Here is a 22,822-nt window from a genome sequence, read left to right on the forward strand (position 1 = left end):
CAGCGGCTGCCCCCCTCCATCATCAGGGGCGGCCACTCCGCCCCCTCTATTTAAATGTGTAATATTGCAGGGGCTCCTCCGCGGCACTTCCGAGTCGGAATGCCGCCAAGTTCAAAGTGCGCTGCCAAAGAGTGCAGCGCGTGATTAAAATTCAGCTCAGTGAGTCAATGTTCTGCCACCTTGCTGCCTCAAAATAAAACACCTAAGAAAATGACCAATTCTAACAAACCAGTCAGGGCACTAGCAATTTTTTTAAATTTAGCAAGCGAATTATTTGAAGCACTTTGTGGGGGAGAAAATATCACCTGCCCTTTTCTTAATAATGGACAATTCTAATTGCCAAAATGTGTTAAACAAGTAAAGTATTGTAAAAAGATTACGTATTTCACAATAACATTACATTTAAATGTTACTTTTTTGTATTTTTTTCAAGGCCTTTCCTCCCGGTACTGGGCTGCACTCCCCCGTAGAATTGCTAGACCCTATCTTCTCCCCAATGCTGCCAGATCCCAGCAATGCCCACTCAATACTCAAACTCCATCCACAGGACTTTCTCAATCTCCCCCTGCATCCCCCCAGCCTGTCTTCACAAGCCCCTACACTTTGCAAATGAAGTCAGCTTCCATCAGTGGGCACATTATCACTGTGCTGTTTCAAAATGGCTTGAAGTTCTAGGTAATCAGAATCCCTTGTTTCCTGCACTGCATTGGTGCACTTTCTGGTTCTAAGTAAAATTCAACAAATGGGAAGAAAAAATGTTCAGTTACCTTATGTAGGTCTGTTCTGTTCTCAGCATTGCCTCTTCTGGTCAAAAAAAACATTTTTTTTAGAACCATACTTTATATATGGCATAATGAAGATAATCCACCTAAGATGATTGCACAGATCTTTAAAGGATCAGTGTACCTAGCTGACTCTTTACCTCTCTCTCTTCAGCAAGATGGCACTTCTATTTGTATGTGGAAAACAAGCTCATTTCCCAAAGAATGAGGATGAACAGATCTATGGTGCATGATTTAATCGTTAAAGTACTTCAAAATTAAATTATACTTGTTTGTTAGATATTGATCATTTTTAAGTATTGAGTATGGAACTTGGCCCATACACAAGGTGAATAAATGTACATGGCTAGCTCACAGCTGTGATTTGATAGGTCTGCTTAAATAACACACTAGATTGTGTTCAGCATTTAAATGGTAACATTGAGATAAAAATTCATATAAATATACATGACTTATGGATCAGTCATTGTACATAATTTGCATTAATGCCTATCATTTCAGCACCTTTCAATGGTTGGAAAAAAAGCATCCCAAGGAACTTTGTAAACTCAAAATAAATAAGGAAACATGCTGTATCAGAAAGGGCAAGATTCGGAGGGGTTATTCAGCTAGGTTAGAAATGATGGGTTTTGAGAGTTGTTTTTAAAGGGGGAGGTTCAGGAAAGGAGTTCCAAAAATAAGACTGAAGTGCTGATGATGCTATGAAAGATGGAGGGATATACAAGGATCCACAGTGTGCGCAAGTTGTGTAGCACCGGAGGAGAATGCACAGGTAAGGCAGGATGAGGTCACAGAAGGATACGAAGACAAGGACATAAATATTAAGTTAAATGCATTGGGGACAGGGAATTAATGTAGGTCAGTGAGGAGAGGTGTGATGGACTGGGGGACTTGGTGCAGGACAGGACACAGGCAGCAGAATTTTGGACTAGTTGGAGCATGTGGGAGGTGAAGAATAGGAAACTGCACATGAGTATTTTCTAACGTACATATCTAGACTGTTTTGGCTGTTGTATCTCGGATCATTCTAATGGATGAGTCCCAAACCCCCCACCACCCCCATCTTTGAGAATGTCTATCTTTGCCTTGCAGTCTGGGAAATCAACATCAAGCCCTGTCAGGTAGTAATTGCTTTTAGCTACTGGACTTGTGCCTCTAAGAAATCATTCTGGTCTTTTAAAGTGGTACAGTGTCACACTAGAACTTGTTTTGAGTTGAAAATGTCAAGCAAATTTATTGTACAGAAGATGAACAAATACAACAATAAGTCATAATGAGGGTATATATTTACAGTAGACATCCTACAATCAACACGAATGACCAAATTAGTAATATAACTATAAAAATTAAGCTAACTCTTGATTTAAAAATTAATGAATTTCTTACTGCTGTGTGAATCTGATTCCATTACTAGGAAACTGGAATTATTATTCCCTTTCAGGATTTCAACATGATGATTTGAACAGAATAACTCTTTATATCCTGGAAAAATGCTACCAGGACAACTTTTTTTTAAAAAGCCATTGGTTATAAACTGAACCACTGACGCAGCACTAAATTTGAAGCATTCCCCCTCTCTAGCCTATGAGCAAAACCTGCAACATAGCATTGAAATAAGCTTGGTATACATCTGATCTGTAATTTTTTTAACCTACTTATGTACTGATTTAAAGGAATAGCCATCAACTCAAAATCATGCTGCCTTTTTGTCAAAGGGAAATGGTATTACTCTACTCTAGAGGTGACAAAAAGCACCAGAGGGACTGAGGTAGGGCCAAAGGTTAGCATTGTATGATGTGGAAATAGGAATGCATAGTCTGGGGAGGATGTGGGATTTAAAGCTGAGTTTAAGATTGCACAGGGTACTAAAGGGTATGTAGTCTGGCTCAGAGTTGAGGAGGGTAATGGAGTCACTGCAGGGAAGTCAAGTTTATGGCAAGGTCTGACAGTGATCACTTCAGTCTTCCCAATGTTGAACTGGAAGAAGTTGTGATTCACCCACAAGCTGATGTTGGACTGCAAGGAGGTTGCAGAGAGATGTGATGGAGGTAGAATTGGGTGTCATCAGCATGCGTATGAAAGTTGACTCAATGCCAATAAATAATCTTGCTGAGGGCCAGTATATAGAAAAACAACACAAGGGTGGAGGGCAAGGATGGATCCTTGGGGGAGCATTTGTGGTGATGGTGTGAAGGAGCAAAGAGAGACCAGTCCTGGAAATGTGCTGTAATTACATAGGTATGAATAGAACCACACAAGGAAAGTCCCATTGATTGAGACAATGGTGTGGCCAGTCTTGTGAACCCAAACTGTAATGTTAAGTTGCCAAGGCCCAAATTCCAACATTTCAAAGTCATGTGGGACAACATCCCGAAGAAAGTGCTTTGCCTTCACGCTGGCTGCAGTTTAACTACAATAGGTGCAAAATGCTATTTTAAAAAGGTACTTTATTAGCGTGAGCTTTTTGAAGATATGATCCATGTCTGCTGGCCTTGTGCCACCCTCAGCAGATATTGCTTTCAAACCAGCACCTTTTTTTAAAGCATAAACAAATGTTTGTTTAAAATGCAATTTTTGAAAGAAGTGTAAATATTTAATATTTTAAAATCTGATTTAAGCAAGAAATACAATCCTGGTAAGTATGATGTAGAATAAAGCAGACAGGAAGACCAATCAACTATATAGATCCAGGAAAATTGTAATCAATATATATTTCCACTGCAGCTACTGGGTGTCTATTAGTGGGTGCAGTTTGGATTCCAGGCAAGTAGGCCTTGTTTACAGATCTTTGATTCTGCTCCAGCTGGAATTTTAACGATTTAGAAGCGAACTGTGCACATGCCTTGATAAATACCCAGTTAGTGCTGCTGTTTAGAGAGCAGGGAAGGAAAAATCCCAGTTCTCTAAACTTTTATGGTCAGGCACATTTGTAAAGTATCCATGTCTCTGAAACCCCTGAACACTTTTCAAACCAGGTTTGACCCTGCACTGGATTTACACTGACTGCATCCAACGTCAAACCAAAGCAGAGTGAGAGTAACCCCTTCACAGAGTCTCTTTTACCCTGGAGCTGGATCAGTCTCTGACTCCCGATTTATACTGTCTGTGCAAAGCAGAAATTGTTTCACAAAAACACTAAACTTAATTAGATCCTTACAGAGGAACAAAACCACTAAATAATTTTGCTGTACTCACTACAATACATTGCATTTCATGCTCTCTACTTAATGAAGAATCATATTTTTATATTGATTTTTCACTATTAGCAATCTAGTCAGTGCAATTCTCTGCTAACTTTGTGAAACTATTATTTATCCAGCACAGTAGAGCATCCACTGACCTTTTAACAGGACTTGACTGTATCAGTCCTAGTGTACAAAAAGTAAAAACACTGGCTGCTGCCATTTTAACAATTTAACATAAAGTCTTTTTAAATGTAAAACTGTGAATGCTTACAATAGTATTTACACCTGGTTCATTTTTACATATGAAAGAACACATGGAGATTTTCTCATTGCCAGCACATACTAAAATTGCTCACCCCCTCCCAGCTCATGATTTTCCTTTGGGAATGCCAAAGTAAAGAGCTTCCTTGCAATGTTTGTTGATTGGTGCATTTTACCAAATATTGAGAAACAAATAACACCTGTTTTGTTGGTTCCAACTTCTTTTGTTTTGCTGGACATGTCCTGTTTTAGTTCCACAAAAGGTCTGTTCAACAGACTGGCCTACCAATCTCACTTTTTTTTGTTGTTGTTTTAGTCTATACGTTCTTTTGAGGAGTGAGGTAGCATTTCCTTGCTGTAATGCAAAATATAATGAAGTTTAAATACCTGAGTTGTTCATGGTTATAATATTAAACTGCAGCAGAGGTGTAGGGCTCAAGGGCAAAAAGAAAAATGGTGAAAATGAAGGCTGAGCATGTACAAGCCTGGAAGAGACCATTGTGGTCTAGCTATGTGGGCCCAAAATTCTCCATAAAATCATAAATGCCACTCCAGGTCTTCATACCCCTCAATCACTGTTTCTATCAATTCAGGTCCCTCTTGAATTTGCTAATACCATCTGCCTCACTGGGCAGACTCTCTCAAATTGTCACCACCCTCTTATTATAAAGTAATTTAATCTAAACTCTCGCTTCAATCTCCTCTCTGAGTTTAAGCCTGTGTTGAATCCATTAATCCTTATGTCTGTCCTCTATTTTGAAGCAAAGGAAGATTTCATTTTGGCTCTGACCACATAGATTAATTTTCATTCAGTTTCTGTATTTTTTTAAAAATCCACAGATGCAGGCCAAGCCCAGCATAATGTTATATTGAGACTGATGCTATTGCCCATGCATCTCCACACATCGTGTTCTATGTAAATAATGTGTCAAATTCTGCCCACTTCCCACCTCCCCAACCACTACTCAGTTTCCAACATTGAGGCCTGAATTGTGCTCTTAATGAGGAGGCAGGGGAGATATTTAATGCACAGCTTGAGGCAGTGCATGGCTATTTTATTCTAATTTATTGGGGACAGTAGCCTCAGGCCCATGTCACACGTTACACCTTGGAGAGGTATTCATGCAGCATACAGCCACAACTTGAATTAAAAACAAAAGAAAATGGAGTTGAAAATGTGATTTTTTTTTTTTAAGTTGCTCTAATAACCTGGCTGAGGTTTTGATAATTTTACTGTGCTGTGTGAGGCCATGCTCTCAAAAGACGTCTGAGTGCAATAGCCAAAAGGACTTATTGAGGGTTCAAGTTATAAAAAGGACATGCACTTATATAGTGCATTATCACATATTTCAGGTTTCTAAAATGCCTTGTTTAAAATGTTCGTTCCGTTGCCACACCTAGCCCGAGCATTTCATCTCTGCTGTCATTCCAGTGCACCATTGAAGGATGTTGCTTGATGGCTGTTGCTAACGTAAGCTAATATGACAGCCAGTTTTGCACACAGCAAAATCCTACAATTAGCAAGGGGATGAATTACCAATTAATTTGATGGTGTTGGTGAGGGAGCAATAAAGAAACTTGCTCTTCAAATAGTGCCATAGATCAATTCACCTGAACCATGAAAAGAGACAGACTGGAAGTTTAGATTTACATTCTGTGGCCTGCTTCCCTCCACATGATGTTCAACATGGAAGATTACTGATGTAGTAATTGGGGGAAGGGGGGCAGATTTGTCTGATTTTCTTTGACCTGAGATTTCATGCAGTCAATACTGAGAACTCCCAGAGCCAATCTCACCTGACTGATCACTATGCCCCCAATGAGGAACAGGCAATACCTGGGAATGGTGATGGAAGAGTCTGGGATTTTGGCTGGAAGATATGATTGGGAGTATAACAACAGCAGGCTGTTGCTTGGCCAGTCTGTGGGACAGCCCTCCCAACTTGAGCTCCGGTCAATACATGTTGGTGAGGAGGACTTTGTAGTGTCGACCGGGCTAAGATTGCTCTTTTCTTAACCCAGGCAGTTCCTTAAGATGTTGTTGATACATTTCTTATTAATGAAGCTCATAGCAATTATTTTCTTGGCCACTTTCAGAGGGCATTAAGAGTTAACCACATAGGCCAGATCGAGGCAGTAACCTCTCTTGAAAAATGTTAAATGACCCAGTTTGGGTTTTTAACAACAGTTCAAAAGATTTTTCCTGATGCCAGATTTCTTCAGTTCAATTTCATAATTTGCCATGGTGGGATTTGAACTCATGACCTCTGTTGCTAGTCCAGTACTATAGCAACTAGGCTATTGTACTGATAACTCTGAATATACCAGGAATCTGTACAATGCTGGTAAAAAATACCTTTGTCAATCATTCTTAAAAGAAAAAATTCTTTGTTCTGACAGCTGATTTCTGAGGCCTAATTTGATCATTTATAATGTAGTTTCACTCTGTGGTTTCTTTTTTCTACCCATGTTTTCCTTTCAGTCTACTTCTCTTTTCCTCTTCTGGCTTTCTGCACCAGTCACTTTCTTCCTGACTATCTTCCTATTACCTTAATTTATTTCTTTCTCTCTCACCTCCTACTAGCTGTTCATAACTCATTATTCTGAGAAGCTCAGCGGAATTAGGGGAAGGGGCATCAGTAGATCCCAGGCTTGAAACACCCACTGATGGGGAGGGCTTCATATTTACCATATTGTTTAAAATGTATGGAATTGATTGACAGACCCTGCTGCACCAGATCATACATTACCGTGAGCAATGATACTTGGCCACAAGCCTTATGTTGTGCATATCAGGTTTACAGAAAGTAGATTGTTGTAATTTTAACATTAGCTGCTAGCATCTGGATTGAGTTTAATCACATTTTCCTGGTTGACATTGAGTTAATGATTTGTAAATTCTTAATAAAATACTTAACTAGACTTTGACATTTCATTAAATTGCATGGCATTTTTTTCTCATTTTTTCCCTACTACTTTCCTAAAAGTGATGAAATGTGATAGCATAGGCAATGGCAGCTTTTCATTTCTTGACCTAAGTCCCCATCCTTCATGGTCAAAGCCAAACAATGAATGTCTGCACAGTATTCATGGCCAGCTATAGCTTACACACCACTGAAATCAAGTAACTCTGAACAGACCAGGGGATCATACCTAAACCTGTCCTGGTCTGTGTACCTCAACAGTGAACTACACGTTACACTTATACAAAAGCAAAATACGGCGGATGTTCTGTTCTGATAGAAGGTCATCGATACGAAATGTTAACTCTGTTTCTCTCCTACAGATGCTGCCAGATCTGCTGAGTATGTCTGGCATTTTCTGTTTTAATTATACATTACACTTGTACATTGAGCCATTTTCAAACTTTTTTGTGACGGAGAAATAAGTTCTTGTTATGCAAGCTGCAGAAAATAATTGGTCCTCAAAGAACTAATGATGGCCAGGAGTATGTACTACTTTCACTCTTGAGGTGGCACTCCGCACGGTAAACTTCTTGTGTTTTCTTCCTGGATACTGCAACATTATCAGCAACTGGTTTACATTGTTTTCCAAATTCTCCAATGAAAATGTTCTCTAAAGAGCTTATAATGTTCTTTGAATTCTTTTGATGAGAGGGTCAGTGCAGAAAGTCTCCCATTGCCTTGGGATAATTCACTTCATTGGATCCTATAGAAGTAACGATAGTAATCTATTACTGACATATTGTTAAAGTGTTCTTAACCTTTATAATATTGCCCTTGTGCTCTAAGCATTCTCCTTATTTCTGAAATTTCCTTCAGCCCTATAATCCTTTGAGATCTCTGTGCTCCTCCAATTCTGGCCTCTTGAGCATCTCCAATTTTAATCTCTCCACCATTAGCGGCTAAGCCTTCATCTGCCAAGACTCTCAACTCTGGAATTCCCTCCCCGAACCTCTCTGCCTCTCTTTCTTCCGCTAAGACAGTCTTTAAAACCTACCTTTTGGACCAAGCTTTTGGTGAGCGGCCCTGATATCTCCCTATGTGGCTCGGCATCAAATACTATCTGATAATCGCTCTTATGGAGCGCCTTGGGATGCTTTACTGCATTAACGTGCGTATGTCTGGCTGTGTATAAACTTAAGTAGTGTCATTTGTTACAGCAGGTCCTATATCAAGGTGAAACATGGAATGGAGCATAAAATAAATGACGAGGCAAAGCCCAAAAGATTTATAAGAGAATTGGGTTACAACTCGGGCCCTTATCCTATTCATTAACAAGAACTACACAACGCTGCTTCCCACTGCTGAAACACATCTGAATTTTTGTGACTCCTAGGCTCAATTTCTACAACACTTTTCAAGCCAGCTTCCCAAGCTCCGCCCTTTAAAATCTCTTGTCCAAAATTCTGCTGCTAGCATGAAAACTGTCTTACCCACAGTACCTGTCTGTGTGGAATTCCAAAAGCTACCTATCCTCAACCCACTGAGAATTGAAATTCCTGGTCTCCGTTATGGCATCGAACCCCACCTGCCACCTGTGCAATCATTTCCAGTCCTACGTCCCATTCCCGTATCCTGTGCTATCCTCTTGAGTTGCCCTCCCCTACTTACTGCTCCATCATTAGTGGCAGAATATTAAGCTGTCACCAGCAGCAGGCTCTTACCACATTCGCTCCCTTTTCATAGATGGGCTTTGTGTTATTCCCGCCGGAGTTGGACCTGGGCTATGTCAACTAAGCCCAACAGTTAAAATAGCTGGGGCTGTATGTTGAAGCAGTGCAGATGCTTGTCGAATTGACGACATGCTTGTTCCAAGTTATAAACAGGAATTTTAATGCTGAAACTGAGTGGCAAAAATGGGAAATTGTTCTGGTCCCCAGTACTGAGATCCCTCACCTCAACGTCACAAAATTAACTTCTAAAAGCTCAGCCCAGTGGAATTGGCCAACAGCACAACACTGACCATGAAGCATGCATGGGAAGAATAAAGTGACTTTGGACTTACAGTTCCAAAGTTCCCCACCACTGTGGTTTCCTTCATTACATTTTCTGGGTCTGTTGTAGACTAATTGATTGCTATGATTGGTCAACGCCTCCATTATCATTGTATCAAGTGACTACCAGAATGGTGATTTAAATGGGCCTTGAGCTTTTTACATCGAGCAACTCCTGTAGCCGGTATTTTATGTGGCAGAAGCGAGCCTGCCTCTGCTGAGCTTGGAACCACTGCAGTAATTTTACATGGCCCAGGCCCTTAATTGGCCCTGGGCAGGACTTCCAACCTCCAAGAGCTGCTGACCAATCAGCGGGCCGGCAATTCCTCAGTCCCAGCAGCGCCACTGGGAACAGTGGAAGGGTGTTGGTGCTCCAGCGGGTGCAATCTGTGTTGCTGGGGGAGAACCCTCTGTGGGGCACAGGGTACCCGATCAGGAGGACCCTCAACCCAGGCCCGCAAGGTGGCCTGCACAAGTGATGAAGTTTCTGGTCGCCACTTGTAAAATAGCAGGAGGAGGCCCTTAATTGGAAAGTAATTGGCCAATTAAGGGCCTCAATTGGCCTGAGAAGGACAGGCTGTTTTCAACCTTCCCTGCTGCTTGTAAAATGGCAGCGGAGGCTCGTAGGTGACAGGAATGGCACCCTACCCCCCCACCCAACTCGATTTTACATCTCTCCCCACCTCCAGCCCACTTCTTTGGGGCGGTGGGGGGGGGTGCGTAAAATTCCAGCCTATGTTCATATGATTCCAGTTCAGCACTAACAAGCAATCTTAATCAGAGACACCACAGAGTGGCTGGTGCTGGAAATTAAACTGAATTAAAACTGGTGCAGTCATGATTGCCCTTTTTAGCCTTTAGACGTTGGATAAATATTGGTCAGGACACCGGGGAGAACACCCTTGCTCTTCTTCAAAGTTGTGCAATGGGATCTTTTACATTCACCTGAGAAGGCAGACAGGGTCTCCATTTAATGCCTCATCTGAAAGACTGAGGCTGAACCTAGGTGCCTCAAATTCCTCAATGCCAGCATCACTCACCTTTGATTAGCACAAAAAAATTAATGTGAAATAGGCTATTTAAAACCTCTTGTAAATTTAGATCAAAATGACAGAAATTACTAGTCAAGATTTCATTCCAGTATGCGTTTTTCTCAGTTTTATTTCATCGCTGTCCAAGCAGACAACCAATTTCAAAATCAGCTCAATCTGTAAACAATCATTCAGGAAATGTAATCACGCAATTATTTACAGCCTTTCCCACAAAAATCATGAAAGAGATATTGCAATATCGTTTCAAAACAAAATTGCTGCAATATACACTGCAATTTTATTGCAAGAGTAAATATTAGTTTTACTTTAGAACATCCACCTTCGCTTTTCAATCAATGGTTGCAAAGCCATTGGCAAAAAAAAATAGACTCATTCTGGGACTTACCAGGTCTGTGTCAGTCATTATCAATATCCAATATTTCATTCAAATCATCAAAGTCAGCCTCAGCTAATTTAGTTTTATCTTCTTCCGCCAGTCTATCCATACTTCCCGTTGTTTTTCCATACTCACTTAAAAAAAAAAGAGTTCATTGTGCTTTAGTACACTTACAATCAGTAGATATGCAGACATTTTAGTTTCACTTTCAAAATAAATTGATAAACAGTGGCCTGAAGTTTCTATTGAGAATAACAGCGAGGCTATCAGTGCTCGCTGTTATAGAGTAAATCGGACAGCAACTTTTAGTGCACATTTTAACATTGAAATCCGTAAGTTGCTTTCAGATACCTCGCTCCACCACAGGCTGGGATATAACAGTCCTCACCGACAGACTTGGCACTGAAATCAACACAACGACATGAAGTTGTGATACTTAGCCACTCGTTACCCAGTAAACACACTAAAAAAAGTTAGGGCTGCATTCAGGAATAACTGACTTTCTAACAGAGTGATAAATGATAATCACTGCCAAACAGCCTCTCTGGCCCTGAAAATTTATTTTTAGGCGTAGACTCTCATTTCTTAAGAATTTAATTAATGATGGAGATTTTTTTTTTAAAGTTGAACAATTTTTTAAAACTTTTTTCTGTCTGTCTCTTTTATCTCCTCTCTCTCAATCCCATCTTTCTTTTCCAATCTTTCTTTCGCTTTCTGTACATAATTTAAATCTAATTTATATTTCCTAGTTTAAACTCTGCATTTCTCGGTGAAGATTCTTCAATCAGATTGGTTGACGAGCCTTGCTGCCTCATGCCCTACTTACAGGTGCCACAGATGTCCTGTAGAGGGCACTGTGCTGGTTCAGACCCCTTTATGACAGCAAACTCAAAAGCCCGCAAAAATTCTGTGGGCTGCTGTCAGTGAGATGAATGGTGAGCGCCGTTCCTTCACCTCTGACTGTAAAAACAGGGCCACTGCTGTAAGTGATGATATCATGGACAAAAGAGCTGAATTCCTGAGGCAAGAGTGACTTCTCTTAACATCAAGGCAAGGTTTGACCAAGTGTGGCATCATGGAGCCCTAGCAAAAGTTCAGTCAATGGGAATTGGAGGGAGGGGGGGGGGGGGAGAACTCACCACATGGTTGGAGTCAGGCCTTGCACAAAGGAAGATGGTTGAGGTTGTTGGAGGCTAAGCATCTCAGCCCCAGGACATCACTGCAGGAGTTCCTCAGTGTAGTGTCCTAGGCCTAACCATCTTCAGCTTCTTCATCAATGACTTTCCCTCTATCATAAAGTCAGAAGTGGGCATGCTCGCTGATGATTGCACAGTGTTCAGTACCATTCGCAACTCCTGAGATACTGAAGCAGTCTGTGCCTGCATGCAGCAAGACTTGCACAACATTCAGGCTTGGGCTGGTAAGTAGTAAGGAACATTCATGCCACACAAGTGCCAGACAATAATGATCTCCAACAAGAGACAATCTAATCATCTTCCCTTGACATTCAAGGCATTACCATCACTGAATCCCCCACTAGCATAACACTGGGGGTTACCATCGACCAGAAACTTAACTGGATCAGTCATATAAATATTGTGGCTACAACAGCAGGTTAGAGGCTGAGAATTCTGCACCGAGTAACTCAGCTCCTGACTCCCCAGAGCCTGTCCACCATCTACGAGGCATAAGTGAGGAGTGTGATGGAATATTCTCCACTTGCCTGGATGGGTGCAGCTCCAACAACACTCAAGAAGCTCAACGCCATCCAGAACAAAGCAGCCTGCTTGACTGGCACCCCATCTACCACCTTAAACAATCCCTCCCTCCACCATTGGCGCACAGTGGCAGCAGTGTGTACCAAGATACACTGCAGCAACAGCACCTTCCAAACACCCAACCTCTACCACCTACAAGAACAAGGGCAGCAGGCAGATAGGAGAACCACCACCTGCAAGTTCCCCTTCAAGTCACACACCATCCTAACTTGGAAATATATCACCATTCCTTCACCGTCGCTGGGTCAGAATCCTGGATCTCCCTCCCTTACAGCAATGTGGCTGTACCTACACCTGATAGACTTCAGCAATTCAAGAAGGCAGCTCACCACCACTTTCTCAAAGGCACTGAGGGATGGACAATAAATGCTGGCCTAGCCAGTGATGCCTACATCAAATGAAAGAATAAAATAAATTTCATAAAACCTGCACAATGTCAGATTAATTAACGTCAATGTGCCAGCTAGCTAAGCATAAGGACTTATTCATGTCTGCCTAGTCTGTTATTATTGCTATTAAGAGAAGTAAGCACAGGTGAAGGCTTATAATACCCAAGGCTAATAATACCATTAAAGATGAAAAGAGTAGGAGAGAAGATGAGGTAAATCAACCAGTCTTGGCTAGATGATGGCAAACTTGGGCTTTGAAATCTTGCAGATCATAGGCGGGGAGTTTTGACATCCTGGGAAAAGAATGAGCTAGAGTAGAAATTGCGTTGAACATCAATAAGTCACTCCTCTTATCTGCAATAAGGGCAGTAGTCAGAGTTGCATCAGCTGTGATACCAACACTTAGTTCATTGCCAGAAAGTCTCTCCTCCCCTTCAAATAGTTAAGAATTTCATCACTGTCCTTGTCATCCAGTTGCCATGTGAGGGAGGGAATTGCTGGATGTAGTAGTGAAGGCCAGAATTGAACATTGGAGGTGTGAATGGATGGCGCTTAACTTGATTATCTTTGGCACTCAGAATGTATTGATACAGAACTCTCCCTCAGGAGACTAAATGGGTATAGTCATAATAGACTAGAATTCTCCACCCTGTTGGAGCAGGACGTCATGTCACTGTAGTGAGTGGGCTAAAACAAAAAACTCCCTTTGCTCTCAATCCCAGTTTTAGATGCTGCAATTCTGGCCGCAGAATTAGCACAATCCGTTCTGGTTCCATCCGCTGTCCGCTCCCCAGTTTCAGTCTGCTCCATCACTGCCTGCTCTATCACCACAATGGCTTTTTTCATCACCTCCACCACTGGTATTGGCATCTTGGTGAAAATCAGGGAAAAGAGATCTTCCTCCTTTTCCAAATTTCCGCTGGCGCTCACTCTCTGAACTTGATGACTTTTCTGCAGCTGGTTGCAGCATTTTGAACTTCCCAGAATTGCTGAAAGTTGTTCTCTAATTGGTGGATGAAGCATGCTCTGATTCATCCAAACCCACCAATGAATGAGCACTCTTTTCCAAACATCCAGGGCTGAATGCCTTCTCGACAGTTAATGCCAAAATACCAAAGCTGAACTGACTTTTACTCCTGTCCTTAAAAAACTGACTAATTTGAATATTGAGTATCCCTTCAATGGCATCTAACTACAGGGTCCTCCATTTATGGGATTCTTCAACTAAATGATTAAACATAGCACTGTACACGATGTTCTTTGCAACTTTTTTTCTATTCATTCACAGGATGTGGACACCATAGGCATGGCCAGAATTTATTGCCCTTGAGAAGGTGGTGGTGAGCCGCCTTCTTGAACTACTATAGACTGTGTGGGTCATAGCTTTTCTTACCAGTTTTTATACAACTGCTAGGCCATTTTAGAGGGCAGTTAAGAATCAATCATATTGCTGTGGGTCCGGAGTCACCTATAGGACAGACTGGGTAAAGACATCAAGTTCCCTTCCCTAATTGGCATTAATGAAGCAGATGGGTTTTTATAACAATCTGATAGTTTCATGGTCACCATTACTGAAATTAGCTTTTTATTCCAGATTTATTAACTGAATTTAAATTCCCCAAGCTGCCATGGTGGGATTTGAACTCACCTCTCTGGATTATTGGTCCAGGCCTCTGGATACCAGTCCAGAAACAAAGCCACTATGCTACCATACCTGCAAACACCCACTTCAATTGTGCTCGTCAGCCAATAAATAGTCTGTCATTTCAAAGTTAATCTCTGAGTATATTTTACTTAAGCAGTACTGCTCCTATGCACCTCCAAATTGACAATACAGACCTCCTTGACTCAAATTAGTTAGGCCCAATCATGAAGATTGAGCTCTTGCCCAAGTGTTATAAAGGTGCTTCCATTTTTAATATTTTTGAGGACTCGTATTCAAAAGACTGTGGAAATACCTGAGGAAAGGCTGGAATTGTTTTTTTTTAAAAAGGTCACTGGAAGGACAGTTGGGGCTTTGTTTATAAACAAACACTTACTGGAAGTCACATGTCTTAAGCTAAGTAAACAGCAGGAGCTTTGCTCACTATTGGAGTTGTTTACAGAGAAGTGACATGTCTAGATTTATGGTGGTCAAGAGTTGTTTTCATTTTTGGATATTGTTTGGAGTTCAGTTGGGGTGTAAGCCTAATAAGAGAGAGAGGCAACCAGCTCATCGTGTTCCACCTCTTTGAGAAACCCTGAGAATCCAGTGTGAGAACTGGAGATAAAAACAAGAAATGCTGGAATCACTCAGCAGGTCTGGCAGCATCTGTGGAAAGAGAAGCAGAGTTAAAGTTTCGGGTCAGTGACCCTTCATCAGAACCCGATGAAGGGTCACTGACCTGAAACATTAACTCTGCTTCTCTTTCCACAGATGCTGCCAGACCTGCTGAGTGATTCCAGCATTTCTTGTTTTTATTTCAGATTTCCAGCATCCGCAGTATTTTGCTTTTATTTTAGTGAGAACTGGAGAAATTGATGCAGTATTTCTCCTGAGAAGCTTCTGCAAGACTTTCTCTCGACATCTCCTGAATGAACTGCTTCTGAAAAGAACCCAGTGACCACTGCATGTGTCTAGTGACACCTGGCTATGTGTACCTGGACACCAGACCAAAGATCCATATGGAACAATCCATATCTCATCCTTTTACTTCAAGAATGAACAAGTATTTGGCCAAAGTATTTTTGTTTTTGTAAAGTTGATCTGTGCAGAGAAAGCTGTGTGTGTTTTGTGTGTGTTGGGTTACTTAGAAGGAAATATATTTATACTTTCATATTTCAACCTGTGTGTTAATAAGCTTTGTATCTTTATTGAATGAGTCTTGTTTTATAATAATTTAATAATTTTGTTGCTTATTAAAGAAACCTAGTTGGCGAATTTTTCTCTAAAACTAGAATAGATAAAGTCTATAATTGGCCGTATCGGTAACTGGGTAAAACATTTAAATATATGTTGTGACCTATGGAGAAGTGGAACTAGAGAAAGACAGTGCACTCCTACAGACTCGGTTGCAACACAAGGTATTAGAGTGGAACAAAACCATAGCTGAAAAAAGCAGCAATTCCAAGAGTGAAGGGGAGAAAGTAAAAGAATAAAGATAACCTGCTGCCAATCACAGTCCAAACTGACACATGAACACTGGCCACTGTGTAATAATGACTCTATGACTCTAACAACAACAACCACAACAATCTATATTTATATAGTGCCTTTAATGTAATAAAACATTCCAAGGTGTTTTATAGGATCATTATTAAACAAAGAATGACACTGAGCCACAAAAGAAAATATTAGGTCAGATGACTAAAAGCTTGGTCAAAGAGGTAGGTTTTATGGAATGTCTTAAAGGAGGAAAGTGAGGTACAGAGGCAGAGAGGTGTAGGGAGGGTATTCCAGAACTTGGGGCCTGGGCAACTGAAGGCGTGGCCACCAATGATGCAGTGATTAGAATCAGGGATGTACAAGAGACCAGAATTAGAGGAGTGCAAATACCTTGGAGGGTTGTGGGCTGGAGGAGGTTACAGAGATAGGGAGGGGCGAGGCCATGGAGGGGTTTGAAAACAAGGATGAGAATTTTAAAATCAAGATGTTGCTTGACCGGGAGCCAATAAAGGTCAGCGGGCACAGGCGTGATAAGGGAACGGGACTTGGTGCGAGTTAAGACATGGACAGCAGGTTTTGGATGACCTCAAGTTTACTGAGAGTAGAATGTGGGAGACCAGCCAGGAGTGCATTGGAATAGTCAATTCCAGAGGCACCCGAGAAACAGATTGCATCCCTGAAACTGTATCCCAGCCTTCAGGAGGGAAGAGATATGAAAGGAAACTGGAAGGGAAAAAGGAGAATAAAAAAAAGCAAGTTAGAAACATCAATGTACCTGTAGACTGACTGCATCCCATCCTTTTCCAATGGATGCTCCCTCGTGCGACTCTCCCGTTTCTTATTCTCTCTCAGTACTGTGGAGGTCAACCGAGGGTTCAAGAAACTGGGCGGGATCTTCACACTCTGCTGTTCATTCAGTCCTGAGTTACTAACACTGTCCTCTGCAAAGAAAATAGCAAAAATATACTGTTTCACCAGTAGATATATTTTAAATACTACCATTGTTACTAGGATTATTCCTTGGTGTTACTGAGAGAAAATCTCTAATATCCAGATCCTGTCATAACACATTGTAACCTTGGAGTCGGAATCAGTGCTAGCAATATCTATGGCTTTAAGAAATTACTTCCATGTCAAGAATTAGTATGCTGATCGATGGGATTCCTGCAGAAAGGAAATGCATTGAATTTGGGCACATTTTAGCCATGTCTATCAATAGGAATGAAGAATTAATAATTGTTATATTAACAGAAGATATATATCTTTATACAGCTGGGCTCAGCAGCTCTTTGAGCTCAGAAATAAAGGCAGGTAATAACTGAACTGGAATGGGCACTGGCTCTCCATATTATCAGGTATGAAAGCCTTAAATACGCCTCAAGGTGCTCGACATGCCCTTATATAAGCAGAAAATGTGAAAGAAATGGGAGTCTGTGCATCAGTTGGACACTCCAGCTCTCTGAGTTCAGTGCAGGTTTAGATGGTCACCCCATAATAGAAAGGCATCAGTTCGGAATGGGTGCCGAAGGAGAATTTACCATTAGAGGAGAGAAACAAGATCAAGCTTGCCTGCCTTTTGCCTGGTGCCTCTTGCTTCTCCTTGCACATCAAAGGATTGCCCAGTGCACAGCAGGCATCTGGCAGCCATTCCGTGACTCCCTAGTGTGTCAAGAGCAATGTGTCTGGAGTGCCAGAAAGTTTATGCAAGTGAGTTGACCTCATGATGTCCACCAAGGTCACCTTACTTGTTCTTTGGCGCATGTAGCATCTGTGTGTGCTGATGCTGCACTCTGAGCACGCTATCAACCCTGTATATAAATGAGATCAATAGTGGAATTCACTGATCTACCTGGATCCTTCCCCGACCCCAATCCCACCTTCCACAATGTTTCTCTTTTTGCGTAATCTTTAAGTGACTCACTGATCCTCCTGTGTACCCTACGTATTCTCATGAACAATTTACTTGCTAAACAGTTACCGGGGAAGCTCTCAATCAAGCAGTCCAATAACCAACTGTCACCTCCTTGACCTCCACCATAAAAAATAGATTGCATTGAAGAGACAATTAATTACAGGGTGAAAGAAGTTAGTCGGTCCAGTCTTTTGCTTATGGGTGTGGGGTTGCAGTGCTGGTGCCCCTCCATCAGCATTTGTTCTCTTTCAACTCCAAGTGGACAACTCCAAGGCACAGCACATCATCACGTTTAAAGAAGCAAGAAGAAAAATGAGGGAAGGAAAGAAAAACCTGCATTTATATAGCGTCTTTCACGGCCTCAGGACATCCCAAAGCGCTTTACAGCCGAAGCAGTACTTTTGAAGTGCAGTTACTGTTGTAATGCAGGAAACACGGCAGCCAATTTGCACACAGCAAGCTCCCACAAATAGCAATGTGATAATGGGCAAAGTGATGGTGACTGAGCGATAAATATTGGCCAGGAGACTAGGGAGAACGCACCTGCTCTTCTTCAAAATAATGCCATGGGACCTTTTTACATCCACCGAGCAGGCAGACAGGGCCTCAATTTACGTTCTCACCCAAAAGGTAGCACCTTCTTCAGTACTGCACTAGAGTGTCAGCCTAGATTATGTGCTGAAGTCTCTGGAGTGGGACTTGAACCCATAAGCTTCTGACTCAGGTGAGAGTGCTATCCACTGAGCCACAGTAAGTCAAGAGCTGATGATAAAGGTGATGTTAAACTTGGGGTTTAAAATCTGTCAGTTGTCGGAGGAAGGGCAGATTAAGGAAGATAAGGAATTACATGTTTTGGAGCCTTGGGCAGAATGAATTAGAACCAGATGAGAATTTTAACACATTAAGAAGGAAGGGAGAATGAAGACCGTTTAGCACCATGCATTTGCCGCTTACCAATTTGCAGTCTCCTTTTTAGACACGTTACTTTGGATTTTGGTTGTACTGGAGACTGTGCACTCCAGTCACTGCTGCTTGTCGAGAGTGTGTCATCATCCCTGCAATCCAACAAGGACCTTCTGTATGAAATCAGCGGAAGCCACTCCTCTCCACTCTCTGCTGTCATCTGGTCTGTTACAAACCTCTCCAGATAATTGTATCTGAGTAGAAAATGGGACTCATTTGAATGAGGAAAACCACTGAAGAGATGTGTTAGAAGAAAGCAGCTATTTCATGTCACAGAGGTTGCATCTGAAACCTATACTTATTCCACAGTAATTCTTGTCATTTTACAGTATCTGACTGATATTCAACCTCAAATCTAAACTCCACCTTGAGGACAAGGTGACCCAGTAGGGTTAGCATACAGTCCTTATTTCTACATGACCTGAGTTAGAATCATGCCCCAATTCATGGAAAATCGTCGTGGTCAGTTTCAATAAACTGGTGGACATTGGTTCATACTACAAGACTGTTCACAATTCAGCACTAGCCTGACACTTTCACTCAAAGAGCTTGAAGAATAGCTGATGAAAAAGTCACACTTGGAGTAAGTACAGGTTTGTAGTAGTTTTGTGATGTGTTTCATCTGTGCTATACCCGGCTTGGGAGGGCATGATCCTGGCATTGTATACAAGGTATGAGCTACTCTGAAACAAGGATTCTGATCTCTGAACTGGAATGCAGTGAACCAAATCAATGGCAGAACCAACACAACCACAGAAAGCTTAAGCTACCACAAGATTCACGTTAGAATCATAGGTTGAAATCTCCCTGGTCCCGCAGAGGCAGGTTTGGAAGTGGGACCTGGAGGAAAATTTGAAGATAGTGCATTGGCTCAGCTCCCCGGCTCATTCCCTGTTCCGAGTGCTCTTGCCGGAGGTGGGGTCAACGTGGCAGTGGCAATCTGCCCAGCAGCAGCGGGTAGCCAATTAGGGCCACTGTAGGGATTAATTGGAGGCAAGAAGCTGCTGCCACTGGGATCTTTCCGATGATGGACAGTCCCTCTGTTGAAGCTGAACCCTGGCCGGTACCTGGAGATGCAGGCCAGGGGGCCATCGACGCCTTGTTTAAATCCCCCCATCCCGGAGTCAGTGGGATGAGAAGTTCACAGCCGTGGCAGCTATGGCCTTTCTTTATTTTTTTATTTGCAGAAGTCTTCAGAGAGCACCTCCACCGTGAGGGATTCTCACTATTCCCTATCTGCATCAGCAGCTCTCACTGCTCCCAGTGGGGCTGCTGATCATCCACAGCTTCAGACTCTCTGATTGGCTTCCTGCCTCGGGAACCTGCCCGCCATCCTTAATTGGATGGCCAACGCAGAGGCAGCCTTTTGATTGGCCGCCTCCCGTATGATCACGAAGCTCTGTGGCCAGCCAACAACGTTGGGTCAGGACCCAGTTTTTGTCCCGATGGCAGAAAACTTTCAGAGGTGGTACATTCCGCTCTCTAGAGTCATACAGTACAGAAGGAGGCTGTTTGATCCATCCTGTCCATGCCAGTCCGGTCTTTCCCTATAGCCCTTTAATTATTTCCCATTCAAGTATATAACAGCCAAGACAAATTTCTATCCCTATGCCTCTACTTATAAAGCTCAGGATCGTATCTGCTTTTGTAAGATATGACCTTTGTTTACGAGTTTTCAGTTACATCACTCACATAAGATTGTTAGTTCAAAGTAGATGTCTTGGCAACCAAGCAGATCTAAATAAGTAAACACAGAGTATTCTGACCAAATAATTTATTTAAAAAGGCATATAAAGGATGACTGTAATTAAATAGTTAGAAAAGTCAGTAGTGTGCTTTGGCTCGAGTGCAGCATAAACACCAGCATGGACTGGTTAGACCGAATGGTCTGTTCCTGTGCCGTACATTCGATGTAATTCTATGTACTGATGGGATGACTATGTTACTTCAAAAATAGAGAGAGTGGGTTGTAGTGTCCCATTTGTAAATTTGGAATAATCATTCACTTACACAGTCCTTTTGTCTGTTTTCAACAGCTTTGGAGAAAACTCACTCAAGATGTCCAGGAAAGCCACATTAGGGGGAGGCTGATTCCTACCCTTGGTATTGTCATCTTTGAAGGCAAATTCGATGCCTTGTCTGTCAAAAAAAGAGGCGGCTTGAGATCAGTCGATGTGCAAAGTGGCGAAGTGAAAATAAATCTTAAAACAGGACAAACATTCGCTATCAAGGCCCAGGAAATAGAAAAAATAAGTTGTACTTGTGCAGCATGGCCATCGCTTCCCTGGTTTTCAACTGGTCCAAACCAAATGTCAGTGAGAAACGCCGGGCCAAATCTTTGATGCTGGTGAAGGGTTGAGACCATCTGTCCACACTGGAACCTTGGCCTTGCAACAGCTCAGTGAACAGCTTCAACAATAAAAAAAAAAAATGAATAAATATCCAAGTCCTCACCCTAAGATAAAAACGTCTGAAAGACAGAATTTTAACTCCGATGGGATTCTCTGCCCTACGTGTTGCAAAGCAAATCTGGAAGGGAATCTCCAACCATAAGTATCAAATGCCAACTTCAAGCTGCCTTTTATAGTCCTGTAATAGCTGCTTAGGGACGTTTCAGGGTGACAACTCAAAAAGACTGAATCAGCGAATTAAGTATTACTGTCCAAGATCAACACAAATTGAAACATTTCCACAAGGCAGAAGCATAGACTTATAAATCAGAACCGAATTGAAGTATCTGGAGCTCTGCAAAAATATGCACCATTCAGGCAATGTGATTTATATGACTTCTTTTGTTTAATTTATACAGTGCAGAACACTTTAAAGATGGGCACAAATTTTAAAAAATGCAAGTACTGTAACACTTAGTCAGAAGGAAATAATTGGCAACCTGAGTTTATAGGGGTACCTTCACCATACAGTACGCTGGAGGCTCACCACCACCTTCTCAAGGGCAACGAAGGATGGTCAATGAATGTTGGCCTAGCCAGCGACCCCCATATCCCAGAATTAATTTAAATAAAATAGAAAATGTTACAAAGACCTGTTGTCGTTTGTGATTTATCCCACCCTTGATGTTGATCATAACCCAGGAGCAAATTCAGGCCAGCCCAGTTGTAGGATATGAATCATAGAATCTTTCAGCACAGAAGGAGGCTATTCAGCCTATTGAATCTGTACTGGCTCTTTAAAAGAACTATCCAATTAGCCCCACTCCCCTGCTCTTTCTCCATAGTCCTGCATTTTTTTTTTTCCTTTTCGAGCATACATCCAACTCCCTTTTGAAAGTTATTATTGAATCTGCTACCACTGCCATCTCAGGCAGTGCATTCCAGATCACAACAATTCACTGCGCAAAAAAAAAAAATTCTTTCCGCTGAGTCTTTTTCCAGTTAGAAGCTATATTAGTGGCAAGGTTCAAGCAACATTCAAGTAAAATGATGAGCAAAGCAAGGATAACTGACAGGAATATTAAGATCTAGGTTATGTTGTAGCTAGGGAATGGGTCAGTGCCTCAGCACTAAACTTGTTGCAGTGGTCCCTGAGGCTGCTGCTCCTTGCCTCCTGCTGATGCATTCATGAGGGGTTCTTACCTGCTTCAAGCTCTGAATCAAGGTCTTTGCACACTGAATTTTATCAATCTGCCTCGTCCTGCTGAGTGTTTCCTTAATGATGTCTCCATAGTCAATGTAATACTGGTGAGAAATAGACACATATTTTGTAAGTAGAGTGTCATAACATGTGTCTAACATTCCCTTTTTTTTTTATTAAAGGTGATATCAAATTAAAACCCCCATTTGAATCCAGCCTGGACTAATAAGATGAAAGCCTCATCTCTGTACTGACTGTGATGCCTTAAGTGAAATGATTCTGGACAGCAGCAATCTGTTTCTGAGTAGCCACGGGCTCACAGTGCACAGCTACTCCTAATGCAGTGCAAATTGGCACTAAATTGGTTATCAAACTCAAGAAAAGCCACGGGGAAGGCAACTGTGTGAAAGGGAATAATGTCATACTCGCGC

The 22,822-nt window shown here is 41.8% G+C and overlaps 1 protein-coding gene across 3 annotated transcripts in view; it reads right to left on the bottom strand.

Moving 5' to 3' along the window:
- Nucleotides 1-2,009: 2,009 nt before the first annotated feature.
- LOC137371161 (cohesin subunit SA-2-like) overlaps nt 2,010-22,822 on the bottom strand; it is a 145,183-nt gene continuing 124,370 nt past the window's right edge. For all 3 annotated transcript variants that reach the window (XM_068033226.1, XM_068033224.1, XM_068033225.1), the window contains 7 exons: nt 22,394-22,495; nt 21,061-21,209; nt 20,811-20,939; nt 18,792-18,994; nt 16,701-16,866; nt 10,623-10,747; nt 2,010-7,897 (listed from right to left, as the gene is read on the bottom strand). In XM_068033226.1, coding sequence (XP_067889327.1) covers nt 10,633-10,747; nt 16,701-16,866; nt 18,792-18,994; nt 20,811-20,939; nt 21,061-21,209; nt 22,394-22,495 — 864 coding nt within the window. In that variant the 3' untranslated portion in view covers nt 2,010-7,897; nt 10,623-10,632. The remainder of the gene's footprint in view (nt 7,898-10,622; nt 10,748-16,700; nt 16,867-18,791; nt 18,995-20,810; nt 20,940-21,060; nt 21,210-22,393; nt 22,496-22,822) is intronic.

The sequence above is a fragment of the Heterodontus francisci genome, chromosome 6, assembly GCF_036365525.1.
Source record: "Heterodontus francisci isolate sHetFra1 chromosome 6, sHetFra1.hap1, whole genome shotgun sequence".
Lineage (NCBI taxonomy): Eukaryota > Metazoa > Chordata > Chondrichthyes > Heterodontiformes > Heterodontidae > Heterodontus > Heterodontus francisci.